This window comes from Marmota marmota, unplaced genomic scaffold (genome assembly GCF_001458135.2).
Source record: "Marmota marmota marmota unplaced genomic scaffold, marMar, whole genome shotgun sequence".
In the NCBI taxonomy this organism is placed as follows: Eukaryota; Metazoa; Chordata; class Mammalia; order Rodentia; family Sciuridae; genus Marmota; species Marmota marmota.
The window spans coordinates 2,681,491-2,700,315 of record NW_026000137.1 but is presented as its reverse complement, the minus strand read 5'-3'; the positions used below and the strand labels follow the sequence as shown (position 1 = coordinate 2,700,315).

The following is an 18,825-nucleotide window of genomic DNA, read 5'->3' as shown; positions in this document are numbered from 1 at the left end:
GTGGTTTTGATGCATCTCATTTAACTTCTTTAGAGATGCTTCTTTCCCTGAGACTGGAAGGTTCTCTCTTGCAATGCTGGACATTTCTGCCAGAGAAATGCAAACATTTGTGACTCTGCTAGGAAATGAAAGCATCATGCTTTAAACTTATGTTTGGAAAGTTTGACATGTGGTGAGGTTGAGCATCAGATTTTATCCTCTTTTCTTTAATCCCAGCTTGTGTAATGACAGTTCTGATTGTGATACTGTGGCATTTAAAAAAGAAAACCATGAATGAATGGATTTGACTCTGATTTTTAGATATAGAGTGACATAGAGTATATAAGAATTAGTCAGAACATATTAAGTAATGCAAGATTGGGGAAAGTGATAATATCATCAAGAAGTATATTCATTTCTTTTCTGCTTTCTGGAAACATTTTCTGTGCGGCAAAAAGCTACTGAAGATAAAAATCTATTTGAAGTGGCAACTTGACCTCAAAAGGAGAAAATTTGATTTCTCTAGAAAATGTAAAATGTAGTATGTTCAAGGACCTCAGTAATATGTTTCTCCAAACAAGTGTCCTTGAGGAAGGGACGAGGGGAAACGAAAATCCTCACTGCCACTGCTTTTCTAATGGTTGTGTCTCTACCTTCACTTTATCTCTTCATTCTTACTTTTTGTGTATGTTGGTCTATTTCCTCTACCTTTCAGGTTCTTCTCATATCTCCTAGATCAAAGACATTATTCCTGACCAACAAATTCTTACATATTCTCAAACTTTTTTCTGGAGTGTTTTTGTTACTCCTGCTTTAACAGAAAACTGACTGTCTCCTGAATTCCTCCAAGTGATTCACAATTTATATCTGGCCTAGATTTTGTACTAAGTTGTAGACCCATGCATGCCAATACTTCCTTTAACATCTCTGGTTGGATTTTTCCAGACCCAGATCTTGTCAAATAGATTCTTAAAACTTGTCTAACTCTCACATTTTTTTACTTGTCTAAATCTCACATTTTTAAATTTCCCTCATCTCAATAAATGGTACCTCCAAACAACCCAATACTCCAGGAAATTTGGAGTCATTCTTTACTAATTTCCCTGCATCCAATCCAGTTTATCCTGACAACATATATGTTTTTGTCTTCACAATAATATTTTTTTGTTCCCTGTTGCTCTTACCAGTACCCCAGTGTGAGAGACACCATGTTTCATGTTTTACCTGGACCTTCTATGCCAGCTTGCTCAAGGCCCTCTTTCCTCCCAGGGTTGTGCTCCTTGAGGAATTCTTCACACCACAGCAAGTGAGCTGGAGACACAATGCGATCATGCTGTTACCTTTCTTAAGATCTTCCAGTGATTTTCTATGAACCCTTTCCCATTGCCCCAAAGGACTCCATGATCTGGCTCCTGACCCTCTATAGATGTTTCTCTCACTTCCCAGCTAGCTCTATTCACCTGCTCTCCCTCCCTCCCTCTTTCTTTCTTGCTTGCTTGATTTCATCTTATGTTTTTGTTTAACTTCTCATTCTTTGTCTCTGAACTTTTCTGCAGGTAGTTCCCTTGGTTTTTACTGTTCTTTGCTTACTCTTTCGTCTTTTATATTTTGGCTAAAATGTTATCTTTTCAGAGAATACTTTTCTGTCTAATTTAAAATAGGTTCTTCATTCTTTTATATAGCATGTTGCGATTTTCCTTCATCACGTTTATCCCAATATATATTGGGTAATTTTTATACACACTTTTTATGGGAATTAATATCACAGTCATAGTAAACCCTTCTGAACTTATCACCCCTTTCAAACATTCACAACACATGACTGCTCTTGTTTCATTTATATTTTTTTTCTCCAGTTATTTTGTACCACATTTTTTTTCTTTGAGGGGCTGGGGATATAGCTCAACTGGTAGGGTGCTTGTGTCGAATGCACAAGACCCTGGGTTCAATCCCCAGCACCACCAAAAAAAAAAAAAAAGCCACATTTTTTTTTCTTTGAAAGATGAGAACTTTGTTTTAGAGCATATAACCATAATATCATGTGATAACATGGAAACATGATGGTTTGTTAGAATAATCAAGTAGATAGTCTGTGTTAAAATACACTTTGTTTCAATCAAGGTAAGTTTCAATATGTGTATTGCAATTAATTGCAGTTAAGATTCTATGTCATTCCTTTAATCTATGGGTGCCTTCTTCCCTTTTTTTTCCTTGAAATTTATTTTTTTAGGTTTATTTCTATAGAGTTTCTTGTAGTCTGGATTTTTTCGGTTGTGATATTCCAGTTGTGGTATTTAGCTTGCTTCTTATATCCTTTAAATAAGTGCTTAGATTAAGATGTTGTCTGATTTGGGTTTGATTTATTCCATGGAAGAGCATGAAAGTTTCCATCAAGAGGCCCATTAAATCTGGGTAGCCTCTTTTTGTGATTTTTAGCAACCATTGATAATTCATTAAGTGATTATAGTGAGCAAATAGCAATATTCAAATTATCATCCTTTCTTCATTTGGCACATATCATGGATCTTTACAGGGAAACTCCTCCATGTCAGTTGTTTGGTTACACTGAAGGACAGTGTATATGAAAGAGTGTGAAGGGGAAAGTGAATGCTTAAGATAGTCTCTTTATTTTAAAAGGTTTTAAACTAATGAGGTGGTTCCATGGCACAACCAAATATGACCTTTGAGGACGTTCTTCTTAGTTTCACAATCTACTTACATATTTAAATATACTTGGTGTCTTTTAATTGCAGATATTATTATACCAATGACCTCATTGGACCATTTGACAGGCAGGAGGCTACAGATCCCCTTTGAATATGTCTGAGTCATCTTTGTGTGTAGGTGGCTGTTTCTGTCTCCTTGGCCACACTGTTGGATCCTTAAATGCAGGGACATATCTGTAGTGTTTATTCTTTTTTGTTGTTGTTGTTAATTTTTTTTTATTTATATATGGCAGTGGAATGCATTGCAATCCTTATTACACATATAGAGCACACATTTTTCATATCTCTGGTTGTATACAAAGTATATTCACACCAATTCATGTCTTCATACATGAACTTTGGAAATTGATGTCCATTCTTTATCTCAAGCACTGACTCATAATCCCTCAGTATTTGTTGAATGAGGGGCTAGATACTTTGTTTAGTGAAGTGGAAGAACGATTAGTTTAGTCTTGGTGAATATGGAACTCAAGTCAGAATGGAACTTGCAAGAAGCAGCATTTTGTCTCAACATAAGGTAGAATTAAAGATTTGGTTCACTATAGATGAATTTGAGTTCCACCAAAGTCTTTGAGGGACTGCTTTTTTCAGGAAATGGAGCTGAGGATGGTAAGCCAATGAGGACCTCTGTCTCCTTCGGAGCCTGAATTGTTGTTGATGTGACTTCTAATTACAAGGTAACAGCACCATAAATTCCTTTGTTGACAGATTTAATTTTTGGAAGGGTGCAAAGTTGGTTGTCCTGGAATTGTTGAAACATTCTGACTTCTATTTTCTGTTGTGAACATTTTCATGTTTAAAACATTATTCAAAAGTCTGATTTTATATTTCAAAATATTCTGAGTTTGTAAGTTTGATAAAAACATTGATAAAGATGAACCGTGCTTTAGTAAGGCATTTATTTTTATAGATAATAATTTTTAATTGAATGTATTTTCTCATTGCATGAAATTCTCAGGCATTTTGTTGTTAGTCATGTTCTAATAAATACCCAATGTACTATTGTTTATTAATGTGCAGATTTTATTTAAAAGAAGTTAATTTAACAGGAATCATCATTAATCTTCTACTTTTGTCTATACAATTTTGATAAAGATTAAGACAAGATGTAATTACTGACAGTGTACCTTGAAGTTGTAATTATTCTAATACTTTTTAATAAAGTATAGTAGATAGCACTCAGGATATGCCAGAGAAATGAAGGTTAGTTTTGAAATGACTTCTCAATTGTAGCTGAATGCAAATTGGATTTAGATAACAATAGTAAAGCTGTGAATATGTAGCTGAGCTTTTAATTTTTGAAATATAGAATATAGAATAGTCAGCATTTGAACTACTTTTAAAAGAAGGTATTAATAAATTAAGCAAAAAATTAGTGTAATTTTTCAAATATTTTTAATAATTCTTCCAAAAGTGTATAAATTCAACCACAGTATTGCCCTTGCTATTTCACAGCTTGCTACTATCACTCCCTCAGTGGTATCTGCATTTCCTTCTACCAAGACAGCATGGAAACAAAAACAGTGTATCTGCCTGCACCTGGTATCATTTTCCTTAGCAGCTTCTCCTGAGACACAATCATAATGGATGAGAGAGGCAGAATATATTAGATTTCCCAAAGTATATTAAATTTTCTTTTAGGTATATTCTCTAATTTCCTTTATATCCTCTAGACATAATTTCTTCTAGGTGTTAGCACATAGACACTATTTTCAAAGATGACCTGGATAATATTTGTAATTTTGTTTTATTGTACTAAGTTATCCTATTAATTTGAGGTAACTAATGGAATAGAAAGCCTTTAGGCTTTCCTTTGAGAATTGTTTATCTGTGAACAATTTCTCTTTGAGCATCATCTTTTGAATCTGGAAAATGTACCCTGAGTGAAGTGTGGGGGAGTTTTAGGTTTTGCAAAATGTTGAATGAACAAATGGACAAAAAAAAAAAAAAATAGAATAGACTTTTCTCTTTATTCAAAGCTTCCACACCTTGCTTCACTCTCACAAGAGAATTTTTTATCTACAAATTTAAGGTGCACAGAATTGTGGGTCGAATTTCTGAAGCTGGCAGATTTTGAGATTTCTGGTTAGAACCAGTTTGAAAACTGGATGCCACTTCAGTGTAGTTCTACCTGGCCATGTAGTTTCCCCACGTCTGTCTGCCTGGAGCTGTCTCCTCTGTGTGTGCACCTGTGCCTTGTGCTACCCTTGATAGCTCAACTCATGTGATGGGCAAACTAAAGCCACCTGTCACCTATCTTGGGGCCTGAAGTGTGCCTGGCAGTGAGGCCAAGCTGGGAATGGTAGTTGTTGGAAGAATAAGAGAACAGTGGAGAATCGCTGAAATAAAGTGCCAATAAACGTAACTTACAAGTAACTGGAGGCAAATTTGTTAATGTCTTCAATGTACTGTTTGTGGTATTAGCAACACAGTTTAAAGCTTTTAAAAAATGATTATCATTACTTTTTTTTTTTGGTACCAGAGATTGAACTCAGGGACACTCAACCCCTAAGCCACACCCCCAGCCCTATTTTGTATTTCATTAATAGACAGGGTCTCACTGAGTTGCTAAGCACCTCACTGTTGGCTTTATCCTTCTGTCTCAGCCTCCCCAGCCAGTGGGATTACAGGCGTGCGCCACTATGCCAGGCTTATCATTACGTTTTGTAGCGCTGGGGTTCTAACATAGGACCTGACATGCAAGGCAGGAGCTTTACACTCAGCTATGCCCTAACCCTGAAGCATTTTTTTAATATACCTTTATTTTATTTATTTATTTTTATGTGGTGCTGAGGATCAAACCCAGGTCCTCGCATATGCTAGGTGAGCGCTCTACTGATGAGCCACAACACAACCCCAGCCCCAGAAGCATTTTTTTTTAAAACCACATTATTTACCTGAATTAATGTCTCCACTGGCAATCAATCCTTGATTGCTTTCTATTCATTAGCTTTTGATTTAATTAATAAGACATGTTAAAGAGGAATCCTCAATGTTTTCTTGTAAACAGCTCTAATTAATTGATTCACATGAATTTTGTGAATATTATAAGTTATTTAAATCAACATTTGAATTACATGTTTTGAATCTTCGTAAAATAAATTACAGGTACAAGATAATTAGGAGATACAATGTTTATTTTGTTATTCATAATGTAATACATATCTTTTAATATTAAGAACTAACAGGACTTACTTAGGATTTCAAGTATTTCCCGTCATACTGACATTTCCAATTCATATGTACAAAAAATAGAATGTTAGAAAGTTTCAGAAATGTTACTTTTTTCCAAAGGAGGAGCCAGTAATTTGGGATTTTTCAGTAGCCTATAAAGCTGAGGGGGCTGCAGTAGGTGAGTGTGCAGACATACGGAGGGAAGCTAATTAAGAAAAGAGAAGGTTACAGTGACTGTGAGGTTAAAGAGTAATTTGATGATCAATATGATTCTTAATGGGAAACCAATGAAGCAACTGGAAAGAGGGGATGCTGCTGATTAGTGGTCTGTGCTCAGATTATTAAAGGATAATGAATGTTTTGAAACATGTCTATTGGGTGTAAAAAGGTTAATTAACAAAGCATTCTATAAATTCTAAAACTTTGGAAGTGAAAATTTGTCTATATCTACATGTATCAAAAACAAAGAGGCTGCACCTTTAATCTGAGAGAAAAGAAAATGAAGAAAAACATGAAAGGAGATGTTGAAAGCTTTATAAAGTTTTGGTATTTCCGTAATTTTTGAAAATGATTTTTATACTTAATTCTTGATTTATTTTGCATGTTTGAGTAAAAAATATGAGTGTATGAACAGTGTCAACATTCATTCATTAAACATTTTTGTGTGCCAGGAAATAATAGGCAAATATCAGCTAATGAAACAGCCCCTCTACTTCTGGACCTATTATAGTATAATATAAATTTCAAGGAGATTTTAGTTTCACATGTGTGATAGATAAAGTCTCAATGTCACCAACTATTGTGATTATCATGACCTATTACAAAAACTAATACTTGTAGGTTCAGTCATGCAGATTTTAGAATTAGTATTCTATGAACCTTTGTTTTGTTCTTTTATACAGTTATAGGAAATAAATTCAAAATTTTTTTTTAACCATGAAAGTAATGCAAATTATTCTATGAGAGTATTTACAAGGGTTCCTTCTTTAGTTTCATTTGAAGAGTGCTTACCCAATTAGAGGCTCTGCCACGCTCAGTGTGGTAAAGGCCAGTCATGGTTTCATGGCTGAGAGTGGTTTTTAAGTACATGATCTTCAGAAGTATCAGGTTCCTGTGTTGTGTTCCAGAATTCAGTTCACAGTACATTCAAGCTAACTCTTCTTAAGGGAAATGGGAAGCTTTGTGGGAGGAAGGTTGTGTGTTTAATGGGTGAGGGGAAAATATCTGTAAATGAGAGGAAAATTCCAAGCAGTTCCTGGAATCAGTTGCTGCCTCCTCAGGGAGCCAGGGATGAGCTCAGCTGGGCTGAGAAAAATCTGCACAGATGTCAGCACTTGCAGCCTCAAGCCTTGCCAAAGGCTCCTGAGTCCTAAGGACAAAGTGAAGAGCACAAGGTATAGACTCCAGCTGAACCCCACGTGCCTAGCAAAGTTTTGCCTGCATCTGTGTACTTGAGACACACACAGGATGGGAGGAATCAAGGTAATGTACTCAAGACCAGAGGTGGCAGAGCAGCAAGGCAGTAGGCCTGTCCTCCCAGCTGAAATCAGGAGAAATCAGCACAACTTCTGAGCTTCAGGACATGACTCTGTGGATCCTTGTACCAGTAAGAATGGATTTCACCATCAGTTCAATGACAAATACCACTGGGATGGTTGGACTGTGACAAATTTCTTGGCCTTTTGGGTTTTATGTCTATGACAATTTTTAGAGGAAAATGAAAAGCAATGAGATGTAGTTTTTTCAAAAAGGCATCTGTGTTCTTTATGTTAGACTCAGGTGCTGCATTTTCTGGGTCACAGGAGATCTTCTTTATGTTTTCTTTAACCTCTGAAGATCCTTGGTAGGAATGTAAATGGCAACAAGAGAGCTGAGGTTGTAGCTCTCTGGTAGAATGCTTGGTTAGTATATGCAAAGCCTTAAGTTCTATCCCCCCAAAAGAAAGAAATAATAATAACTAAATTGCAACAAGAAACAATTTGTGATCTATGAGGCTGACAAAGTCAAATATTAATAACACATAGCATACATGACAGAGAAAGAACAGGAACTCTCTTTGTTTGCTATGGGAAGGGTCAATTGGTATCCTCTGTCTCGAGTACATTTCCAGTATTCATCAAAATTAGGAATTTATCATGCAGACATTTTTTCATGGATGAAATTTTGTATACAAGAATTTTCATTGCATCATTAGAGTAGCAAAAAATTGAGAACAAGCTAAATGCCTATCAACAGAGGACCAGAATTCAGTATGTTATGCTCATGCAAAGAAATACACTCTGGCCTTCCAAAAGCAAGAGATAGTTTTCTATAAATGTATTAGGAAGTAACCTAAATAGTTATTAAGTCACAAAAGCAATACACAATGTACTCTGAATTCTATACTATCATTTGTGTATGTGTACTTATATGTGTGTGTGCACACACAATTATTAATGTGATACATATGTCTATGGAATCTGTGGACCTTAAAGTATAGATGAGTAATGGTAAATGATGACCCAGAGGGTGAGAGCTAGGTGGCTGAAGCAGAGTATGGCAGGGAGATTTATTTTTCGCCAGATAACCTTCTTGTACCCTTCACATTTTTAATGTGTTTTTTTTTTTTTTAAAAAAAACTATTTTAATTAACAAACCAACCAAATTGAGTATGCTGGTAGGTCTTGTAATTGTGGAAAATAGAGCAATTAAGAAGACCAATAGGAATAATCATGTTTTCAATAATTGACAGAATTGACTGGATAAAATGGTGTCTCTATAGCATAATCTTACTCTTAATTAGAGCCGACACACATTTAGGATGTGTCTGGAAGAGCCATCTGCTTTGGATAGGTTTTGTGTAATCTTGTAATAGTATATTCATAACTTTTTGATGATATACTGTAATATAAAACACAACCAGATCAAATATAATCATGGAAGGCTCTTAAATAAAAAAAAGTGGGCAAAATGGGTGATGTTGAGAGAGGAGAGAAGGCTAAGTGTTGGATTTCTGTCCTGGGGGACTGAATGACCTCATCAAAGACTGAAGATACAGACGTTTCAGCAAAAGAAACAAAGAAGGAAGCTATTGAGAAACAAAGAAAGTTATTTTGGGTGCAAGATTTTTCATTAATTTGAGAATAATTGTCAAGTGTGGTGATTTTGTTAAATACTAGTTTCATTCTGGAAGGAACAGAGTGAATCACAGAAAACTTCAATTAAATCTTGGCCTATGCAAGTGTGAATGTTTAAAATGTGAATATTTATGATGATGATATAGCATTCCCAGCCTTACAGAATTAATCTTGCTGTGGTGGTATAATTGAGTCACTGACATTTTCAAAGCAAAATTGCATAAAATAGAAATGGTAAGGAAGACAATTAGAGCCTTAATAGGCACATATTTTCACTTTTCATCTTTTTTTTTTGTTGTTGTTGTTGTTTCTCTCAGGGTAAATGGGAAGTTGGTAGCCCTGAAGGTGATCAGGCTGCAAGAAGAAGAGGGTACCCCTTTCACAGCAATCAGGGAAGGTAGGCACTTTTACTTGTTGTCTGTGCCTTTGTGTTTGTATGATGTTTGTAACTGCGTACGTATTTTACATCTCAGAATATGCTTAGTTTTTAAATTAAATTTTTATATTTTTCATTGGTGTGTGTATGCTGATATCAGTGCCTCTTAACAAATTATATCAAATTAATGTTAAGAATACAAGACTATACTGCTGTATGTCTACACATATATATGTATGTTTTGTAACCATATGTATGTTTAGAAAAATACTGCTATGCATTGATGGTAATTGAGGACTTCTGTATATTTGATTTTGTTTGAGGAGCTCCTAAAATACATATTAGTGTGACATTGCTCTACATTCATGTTTTATGGGAAATTCTTTAATAATGAGAAGCTCATGGTATGCTATCTTATTAATCATTTGAATATCTTCTTTCTTGATTTCTTTGTATATGTCATTTACTGTATCTTCTATTGACTTTCTTATTGATATAACCTTTATATATTAGGGAGACTTATATTGTAATATTTCCTCTACTTTGCCATTTTCCTAAAGATTCCTTTTATAATGTAGTTGCTATATAAGATTTTAATTTTTATGAAATTAGTTCCTGCCTAGAAAAGTTTCTGTGCTTGAAAAGAAATATCACCCCTTATTTGTAGGGAATTTTTAGTTCAGTGTCATAACTCAGGATTAGTAGCTTTATCTCTATATCTTTCAAAGTACAAATTATTTTGACCTGAGATCTCAGTTTATTTTTCATTGAAGAGATCACAGCTACTTGTTCTGTGGAGCCAGATGAGTTAAACATCAGTGGTTTACCTGTATGAAGGTCCTGGTGAACTACATGCACTCTCACTAGCCTGGCTTGTTTCTCATAACTATCAGTATAATTTACACTATTTATTTCTGAGAAATCTGCTTTCTCTTTCTACTTTCTCTCTTCTCATTCCTCTTTTCATCTCATATTTGTTTGGCTTCCTTCATTCCTATTTAGCTGAGACTGCTCTTATAAAGTTCATGAGTTACCTCCTTCTCACCAAACAGAATGTACAGCTCTCATTTTTATTTAACCATCCTGTTAACAGATGCACATGGTTGAAATTTTCTTTTCTGTGATTCTTTCAAATAGAAATAAAAAGTATGATCTGTACAGATGTATTAAGGTTTTCCTTTTCCTCTTGTGCTGGCTTTTTCCTCTAAGTTTTGGAGAGTTTCAGGACAGGGAGGGGATTTTCCCTCCTACGCTAATAAGTACTTTTTCCTAGGTGATTCCTTTCATGAATTTAAATAGCAGCCACAATGACCTAGACACATGCATCCCTTTAAGACCTTGTCTCCATCTCATTTCACATTCCTCTGCCTACTTGGCATCTCCTCTTGAATCCAATAATATATATTAAAAAATATATCACTGTCAAGCAAGGCTCATTGTGGGAATGCAAGTGTGGTTCCATCTTCAAGAATCAATCATTGCATAACAGTTACCTCAAACTTACATCCCAAAAGCTCTTTTGTCCTTTCACCATATCCCAAACCATATTATTCCTTCATTCCTAATAGCAACATCCAGTCTTATCCTACCCAAATGTAGCCAATCAACAAGTCAAGTCCTATTGATTAGTTCTCTAAAAGATATCTCAAATCTGTTTATATATAGCACAAGTGTCTCTTCAGTGTCACCCCCTGTATTAGTAAGCTTTTCATTGTTGTGATGAAAATGTCCAACAAGATGAGAAAAAGTCGATTTGGGCTCATAGTTTCAGAGATTCAGTCACAATCAACTGGCTCCATGATTCTGTACTTTAGGTGAAGCAGAATATCAGGATAGAGGGGATGGAAGAGGAAAGCTGCTCACCTCAAGGTGTCTGGAAAGCATAGAGAGAGGAGAAGAGGTCAAACCCTTTCAGGGTACGCCCTCAGTAACCTCCTTTTTCCAGCCATGCCCCACCTGCCTGTAGCTAGCACCCAGTTAATTCATTCACACTAGGATACACTGCTTAGATCACAGCTCTTGTGATCTGATCATTCACCTCTTCATGTACTTCCATTAAATAGAAGCTTTTGGAGGGCAAAAAAGCCAAACCATAATGGCCCCAGTCCAGGACATCATCAGTTCTTCCTTGCAATCACTTCTAAATTGAACTCCCTGCTTCTTCTCTGGAGTTATTATTGTCTGTTCCCTACTCTGAAACTAGTATAATCTTTTTAAAGAGCTAAATCATATTATATCACTCCCCTTATTTAAAACTCTGTGTCAAATACTGTATGACTGGTTTTTCTTCATTCATGCCACAGGGGTTTCTGTTTCAAGGATTTTACCCATGCTCTTCTCCTGGTTATAGTGCTCTTCCTTGGATCTTTTTAGATGCCAGGTATTAATTTAAATCTCTTTTCAGAGAAGTTTTCCTATGGCTTTCTTATCTAAAATAGCAGCTAACCATTATCCAACCCATCTTTACTCACCAGGTCACCATCCTGTTTATTTTTGTTATGATTCTTATTGGAATCTGAAATGGTGTCCTGTCTTCTCTATTCACTACAATCTTATAGAATTCATGGATCTTTATTGAACTTTCACAGGAATAGCCTCACCATTCAGCATGGCGTTCACTCTATCATAGTTATTGCGTGACTTACAGAAAATCATTAAGCTGGAGTCTATAAATATGATGAAGTGTTAGATAGGGTCTTTGCTCTCAAGGAATCTGTCTTCCTGGTGGTAGACAGAGCATATAGATAACAAGTTGAGGAATAATATATGGTGGCACATCAATGTCAAATCATTTTGAAAATATTCTAATTTCTAAGTAAATCCCTTCATTAGAGAAAGGGAGCTAAGGTGCTGGCTGGGCCCTCAATTAGAATTAAGATTAAACAGTGAAGAGTAAATTGAAGAAAAGTTGCATTACAGGCAGGCATAGAAAAGGACTGGTTGTCAAGCACATAGCAATGGTTTAGATCAGGATTCTCAGTGGTGAGATGAATGTGGAGTGGTTCTTGCTCCATAGGAGGTATCTTTATTGTCACAATAATAGGACAGTGCAACTGACACACATTTAGTGTGTGGCAGCTGGACACCTTTCAATATATATGAGTCACTCTAGAGAGGTCCTGCTGCACCTGAAGCCTACTGCCTATTTTTGCAAATAAAGTTTTATTTAAACACAGTCAATCCCATTTATTTATGTGTTGTCTGTGGCTGTATTCTTATATTCTTGTGCCAGACTTTATGGTCCCCTTTACTTCTGTAAAGTCCGACTCTTTAGGGAAAAAAGTTTGTCATTCACTGTTCTAATACAATGAACAATTATGTTCCAGAAGACTTTTGATTGTACTATTAGGCATTCACAGAGTGAAAAACTTGTTTATATTTTTCTGAGGCTATAACCCTCAACTCTTTCAAATATAAACAAAAAGTATGATCTGTACAGATTTATTGCATTCCAAATTTCCCAGGAACATAACTGCAGTGTAAATTTAAAAGAAAAATGAATTTTGTTTTGTTGAATGTTCTTTTATAACTTTTACATATATAACTTGGAAAATATATAACTAATGGTAGTTCTGCTTGTGTTATTGAAGTCACTGATGTTATACCTGTAGATCAGTCTGTATTTATAGTGGTTGCATTTATGCTGATTCTATATGTAGGTGTGAGCCCAATGCCTCAATGTTTTCTAACATAATTGTACCTATTTATGTATTTAAATATACTGTTTTATTATAAATAACTTTTTATTTCTTTTTACTATTCTTGTTATATATAGATAAATATATTTGAAATTATTTACATCAATATTTTAAATTGTATGTATGCGTATGTCCTATTATCTATGAATTTCATTTCATAGTAGTAAAGACAAATTTCATATACATATCTGCATATGTTTCACATATATCCATGTGTTTTAGTTACATGTAGATATAGATTAGTACATTTGAAATTATGAATATTTGAAATTATTCATGTGCATACATCTTATTCAGTATGAATTTCAGTTCATAGTTAAAGCAAAGTAGTAAAAATGTATAAAGAGGGTTCTATGCCTGATGGGATTGGAAACCACCAGCTGAGATGGATCAGTTGGTTTTTGTTGAACTGTGGAGGAAGACAAGTTGGACAGTGCTATTGAATTTGATTCTGGTAGACCCTGAATGTGAGGCATTAGGAGAGGGCCAGGAGACTGACCAGCCGGCCTGTTCCCCAGCTTGTGGGGTGTGTACTAGAATTAATCAACCTTTTCTCACTGTGGGTGCTGATCTAGATTCAAGGTTTAGAGCAAGTTCATAATGATAATAGCATCCATTATGACAGGTAGGTCCATTTGTAGGACATTTTAAGGGAAGAAGCAAGTAGAGTAAAATGAAAATTGTTGATGATCTACTTGTTAACACTGGCCTTAGGACACCTGAAAGGGCAACACAAGGGAGAAGAATATGGTGAACCTAGGCACACTGGGAGCTGGGTTTGCCTGGCAAGATGACTTCATTCTGAGCAGGGAGATGAACAGGGGACTAGCCTTAGGCTGCAGTTGTGTTGTAGAATGCAGGGCTGCATAAATGGGACCTCACTGTGTGGGTCAGTGAGCCTCTGATACAGCAGACTGTATTCTTAAAGAGAAATCTGGTAGTATGATACAATATAGATTAAATACAGAGGAAATTAGAAGCTGATAAATCAGTCATTCAAAGTACTAGAGACTGGAAATTATGGATCTGTTAGAAAGCAGGGACAAAAATGATATTTTGAAGAAAAAATGCCAGAGACATATAGATTATTGGTTATAGATGATATGGGAGGAAAATATCAATAGTTCTAATTTTGAATGAGTGAAAAAATGGTTCCAGAGATGGAAGTAGTTTGTGTGTACATTACTTTTTTTAATACTTTATAGCTTGAAAGTACTGTTACTCAATTTAATCTTCAAATGATCCCTTTGAAAGGGGGTTTATTTTTTATTTTGTAGAATTTTTTAATATAACTATGGAATCAAGGCCCATGTAGTTGTCTGAGGAGGGGATTGTTATGCCTAGACCTTGTTAGATTCCAAAATAGTGTCATTACTGACCTTTTGAAGTGGTTGATTTGGGATTTAGATGTTTTGAGTTCATGAGACATCTGTATGAAAATGTCCTGTTGGTGATGTGGGAGTGGTGTTCACTAAAGTGCTGCATGAGCAGTGTATATTTAGCATGATCCTTAAGAAGTTGAACAAGTTTATTTAATTATTTTACATAAAGAACAGATTTATTTGGCCCACATTTCTGGAGGCCTGGGTGCATAAGAACAGACACTGGCATCTGTGAGCGTCTCTTGCCATATCATTCCAGGAGGGCAACAGAGGTCAAGAAGGAGAGCAGAAAAAGACATGGTAGAGTTACTTTTAAGAGTTTTGAGGGAGTGAGCTTAGAGTGAAAGCAGGGAGTTGGCAGCAAGCCCTTCTCATGAGGTGGGAGCTCCCCTGGGTATTGGACTCTGGGACCCAGGTATTGATCCTGGCTTTGCCTTTCATCACATTGGAAGACAAGAGCCCTGACCGATTTTGCCAGGGCAGCTGTAACAAAGTACCACAGACTGAGTGGTTTAAACAATAGGAAGCTGTTGTCTTAGTGTTCTGGAGGCTAGAGGTCCGAGGTCATGCTAGCATGAACTTCCTCATGAGGGCTACAGTCTGTTCCAGGCTTCTCTCCTTGGCTTGGAGATGGGTGTCTTCTCCCTTGTGCTCTCATATGGTCTTCCTCCTGTGTCTGTGTCCAAATATCTTCTTTTGTATAATGACAATGATCAACGGTCATATTTGATTAGGGACACTGTGATGACCTCATCTTAACAAGACTTAATGAAGCTAACTCCATAGCCACACAGTCACATCACAAAGAACATTGGAGCTTTAGGAGACACTTTCCAGCCATTGTGACTTCATAGCTTTGGGCTCTTGAACCCTACTTGCAGAAAATAGAAGTTGTTTGTGCCATCTCTTTGGCATTTGTGGTTTTGGTTTCCTAAGGACTCTTTTAACTCAGAGTTTTGAGTGCCCTGGAGATCAACAATGATAGAATCATGGAGGCTTGGAGGGATTGGTCACAAAATGACATATTATATAGAGTATTTTAAATAAAGTATTTTGAGGTTTTCCTAATAAAGGCCGACTTTGAAATGATTTTTTAATAGAGATAAAAAGACTTCAAGTGAAAAAATTAAACTATGGGTCAGTTTAAGTTACATTTGTTCCTTTCTTCATATCTCATTCCTGTCTTTTATAGTATTATTGTTCTGCTATTTATTTGTGGAAGAAAAAGCTATTACTGTTGTTGAGTTTTTCTATCTTATCCCATTGGTACTTCTAGAAGTTCATGCACCATAACTCCTACATGTATTTAGTGTTAGAACTTGAAGTATTCAGGAAGATGGAGACAAGCTGGGCTATCTGTCATATGATACTATTTCCCTTTATATATTATGCAAACACAATATGTGGTTTCCTTTAAATTAATATATTAAAATGATATAAAATATGTTTAAATATTTATTTAAAAGAGTATATATGTGTGTGTGTGTGTGTGTGTGTGTGTGTGTGTATGTGTGTTTTAAAGGCAGACAGGTGTGGTGGCCTATGCCTGTCCACATTCACATTGATAAGAGTGCAGCATGGCTTGCTCAATGGAGAGGGAACACTTGAATCTGAGTTTACCTCTCTTTTGCTGTTCTGGTCAATTCTTCATTTACAAAAGGTCAAAACCAGAAAGTTTTCAAAATAGGAGAGTACTATGCTGAGTGAAGTGCTTTCAGGGGCATGCTTTCTACTCTCAAGCTCTCTTAGGAATTTAGATTTTGACTTGTAACTTTTAGCTACAGTGGGAATGCTTGCAGGCAACCCTATTCTTACCCACATTTGTACCCAGAGAGGGCCTTTGCATTTTGTCTTTTTAAACTGGAGTGCATAATGACTTAATTCAGGTTTAGGTGCTTTGAGAGTCATTCTGCCTTTGATAGGAGCTTAGAGAAATTAAGTAGCAGCTTTTGTATTATAAATTAGAATCCTTATGTTGTGTCCTCATGGTTTGTGTCTACTGATAAAGGGTCAGAAGATACCAGAAAGGTTCAAAAGGCAGTGGATGAAATGTCTTACGATAGCCTATCTTTAAAACAACTTTAAATATGTATTTGTTCTTATCTGTGATATTGTGTTCTCTATATAATATAAAATTTCCTCTAAGATCTCCCCAGAATAAGAAGGCAAGGGAACCAGCTGTCTCCTTTCATGTATTCTTAAATGCATAATGGTTTTCTTAGGGGAGATTATTCTTAAATCAATATACTCTAATAGGGAACAATTTCAAATTCAAACAGGAACAGTATCATTAGATAGTGTTTAGTGTGTGTTTGCATGCTGTGCATACACAGCCAGAGCCTAGTTGCACTTAATTCTCACAAAATTGTGCTATGTATGTACTACCATTATTTTTTATTTTAAAGTGAAGAAAAATTGGGCATGGGGGGGTTAAGTCACCCAGATAAGGTCACAGCTAGTTTGTGGTAGAGTTAAAAGTTGAACATGGGCAGTCACATTGCAGGGTCTACACTAAAACATTATACTATGATAGATTTTATGTAGAAAATTTGAATTTATACTGCATTTGATTATTCATTTCATGCAGAGAGTTATCTTCACTACATCAAGGTGAGCAACAGCAACAAAAAACAAACAAAATGATGGGTTTGTGGGGAGGAAATGTAAGGCAAAAACATTTGTTTATAAAAGCAATGAAAGTTGGGCTAGGGATGTGGCTCAGTGATGGAATGCTTGCCTAGCATGTGCAAAGCCCCTGTGTTCAATCCCTTTTTGTGTGAATACATATGTATGTATACACACACAAATATATATATATATATCTCCAATCATTTTATACACACACACACACACACACACAAGATATTTGAATTATGGTTCAATTGGCAATTAACCAATCTAAAATTTATATTTGAGAAGCTGCATGACTTCTCTAGGGCAGCTATAATAAATTACCATAAACAGAGAGGTTTATTCTTGTATAGCACTAGAGTCTTCAGGTTCAAAATTATGGTATTGGCAGGACCAAGCTCCCTGTAAAGGTTGCAGAGAAGAAGAGCTGACTTGCTTTTTCCCAGCTTCTGTTGGCTCCTGGCAATCTTTGATGTTCTGTGACAGTACTCCAATTTCTGCCTGTCTTCACATGAGCTTCTTCTCCATGCATCATTGTGTCTTACCCTCTTCTTAGAAGGATACCAGTCATTGAATTTCAGTCCTGCCCTAATCTAGTATGGCTTTACTTTAGTTGGTTACATCTGTGAAGATTTTATTTACAAATAAAGTCACATTCCGAAGTTCCTGGTGGGCATGGATTTTGGGGTCATACTATTCAACCCACAATATAGGTGTTTGTTCTTCTCAATTTCACAGAGACATTTGTCGGTAATGGTGGACAGAGACATGATTTCATCTTCAAATCTTAGAAGAAAGATGAACTGTTAGAGAGGTTTTGATAATGCATCACTTTCCTTTTACTAAAGTTTATGTATATTTTAGACAAATGAACTTTCTCCATGGTGATTTGGCTCTTTTGTTATTGTTCATTTGTTGTTGTTTTTAAAGAAAAATGTGATTCTTCCTAGATGATGGAGTGACTCCTGATCTGTGGAGATAGATTTTGTTGCAGGGCAGTGAATAGAAATTAGACTTTGGTAGTTAGTCTGCTGCGTTAGAAGCAGAGAGAACTGACATGATGGAGATCCCCAAGGCTACTGGGTAGATATAAAATGATAAAGGTCTACTTCCACATTGGTTGTTGGGATTTCAGACACATTTACTCAAAGACAGAATATTGTAAATATTGATTAGACATCCAAGTTCTTCCAGAAGTTTTTTATTTTTCTAATCCACATATGCTATCTAACATATGTATAGCTTCAACAATCAAGTGGAACCAATTTGATAGGTATATAATCATCTTTGGTTAAAATAATCTCAAAATAATCTCGTCGAGTGTCTGATGCCAAGGCTCTTTTCCTTATGCTCCTGGAAGCTACAAGTGAGAATAGGCACAGAATGGGGTGTTGCAGGGCACTAGCTCCTTCTGTAAGAGAGCTGAGAGCACAGCTGGGGGTTGGGGAAATGAGAGGAAAACCATTCATTTACATGTTTGTGTTTTGTCACTATTGGTGTTTTGAATGATTCATCATCTTATAATGGGTTTCTAAATTGACAAGGAGATTATAAGCAGAATTTTGAGTTATCCTTTCCCTTATGTTTATATAGCATCTAATTCTATGCAGTGGGTGACCAGTTAAATTAGGTGTCTTGCACAGGTATTAATAACTTTAGGACTCTGCAATTCTGTGCTCAGTTTAGACACTTCTGAATTTGGCACTTTAATTGAGAGGTGTTTTTTTTTTTTTTTTTTTTTTT

The 18,825-nt window shown here is 35.8% G+C and overlaps 1 protein-coding gene across 7 annotated transcripts in view; it reads left to right on the top strand.

Moving 5' to 3' along the window:
• Cdk14 (cyclin dependent kinase 14) overlaps positions 1 to 18,825 on the top strand; it is a 614,076-nt gene that overhangs the window by 178,366 nt on the left and 416,885 nt on the right. For all 7 annotated transcript variants that reach the window (XM_048785430.1, XM_048785432.1, XM_048785433.1 and 4 more), the window contains one exon: positions 9,313 to 9,392. In XM_048785430.1, coding sequence (XP_048641387.1) covers positions 9,313 to 9,392 — 80 coding nt within the window. The remainder of the gene's footprint in view (positions 1 to 9,312; positions 9,393 to 18,825) is intronic.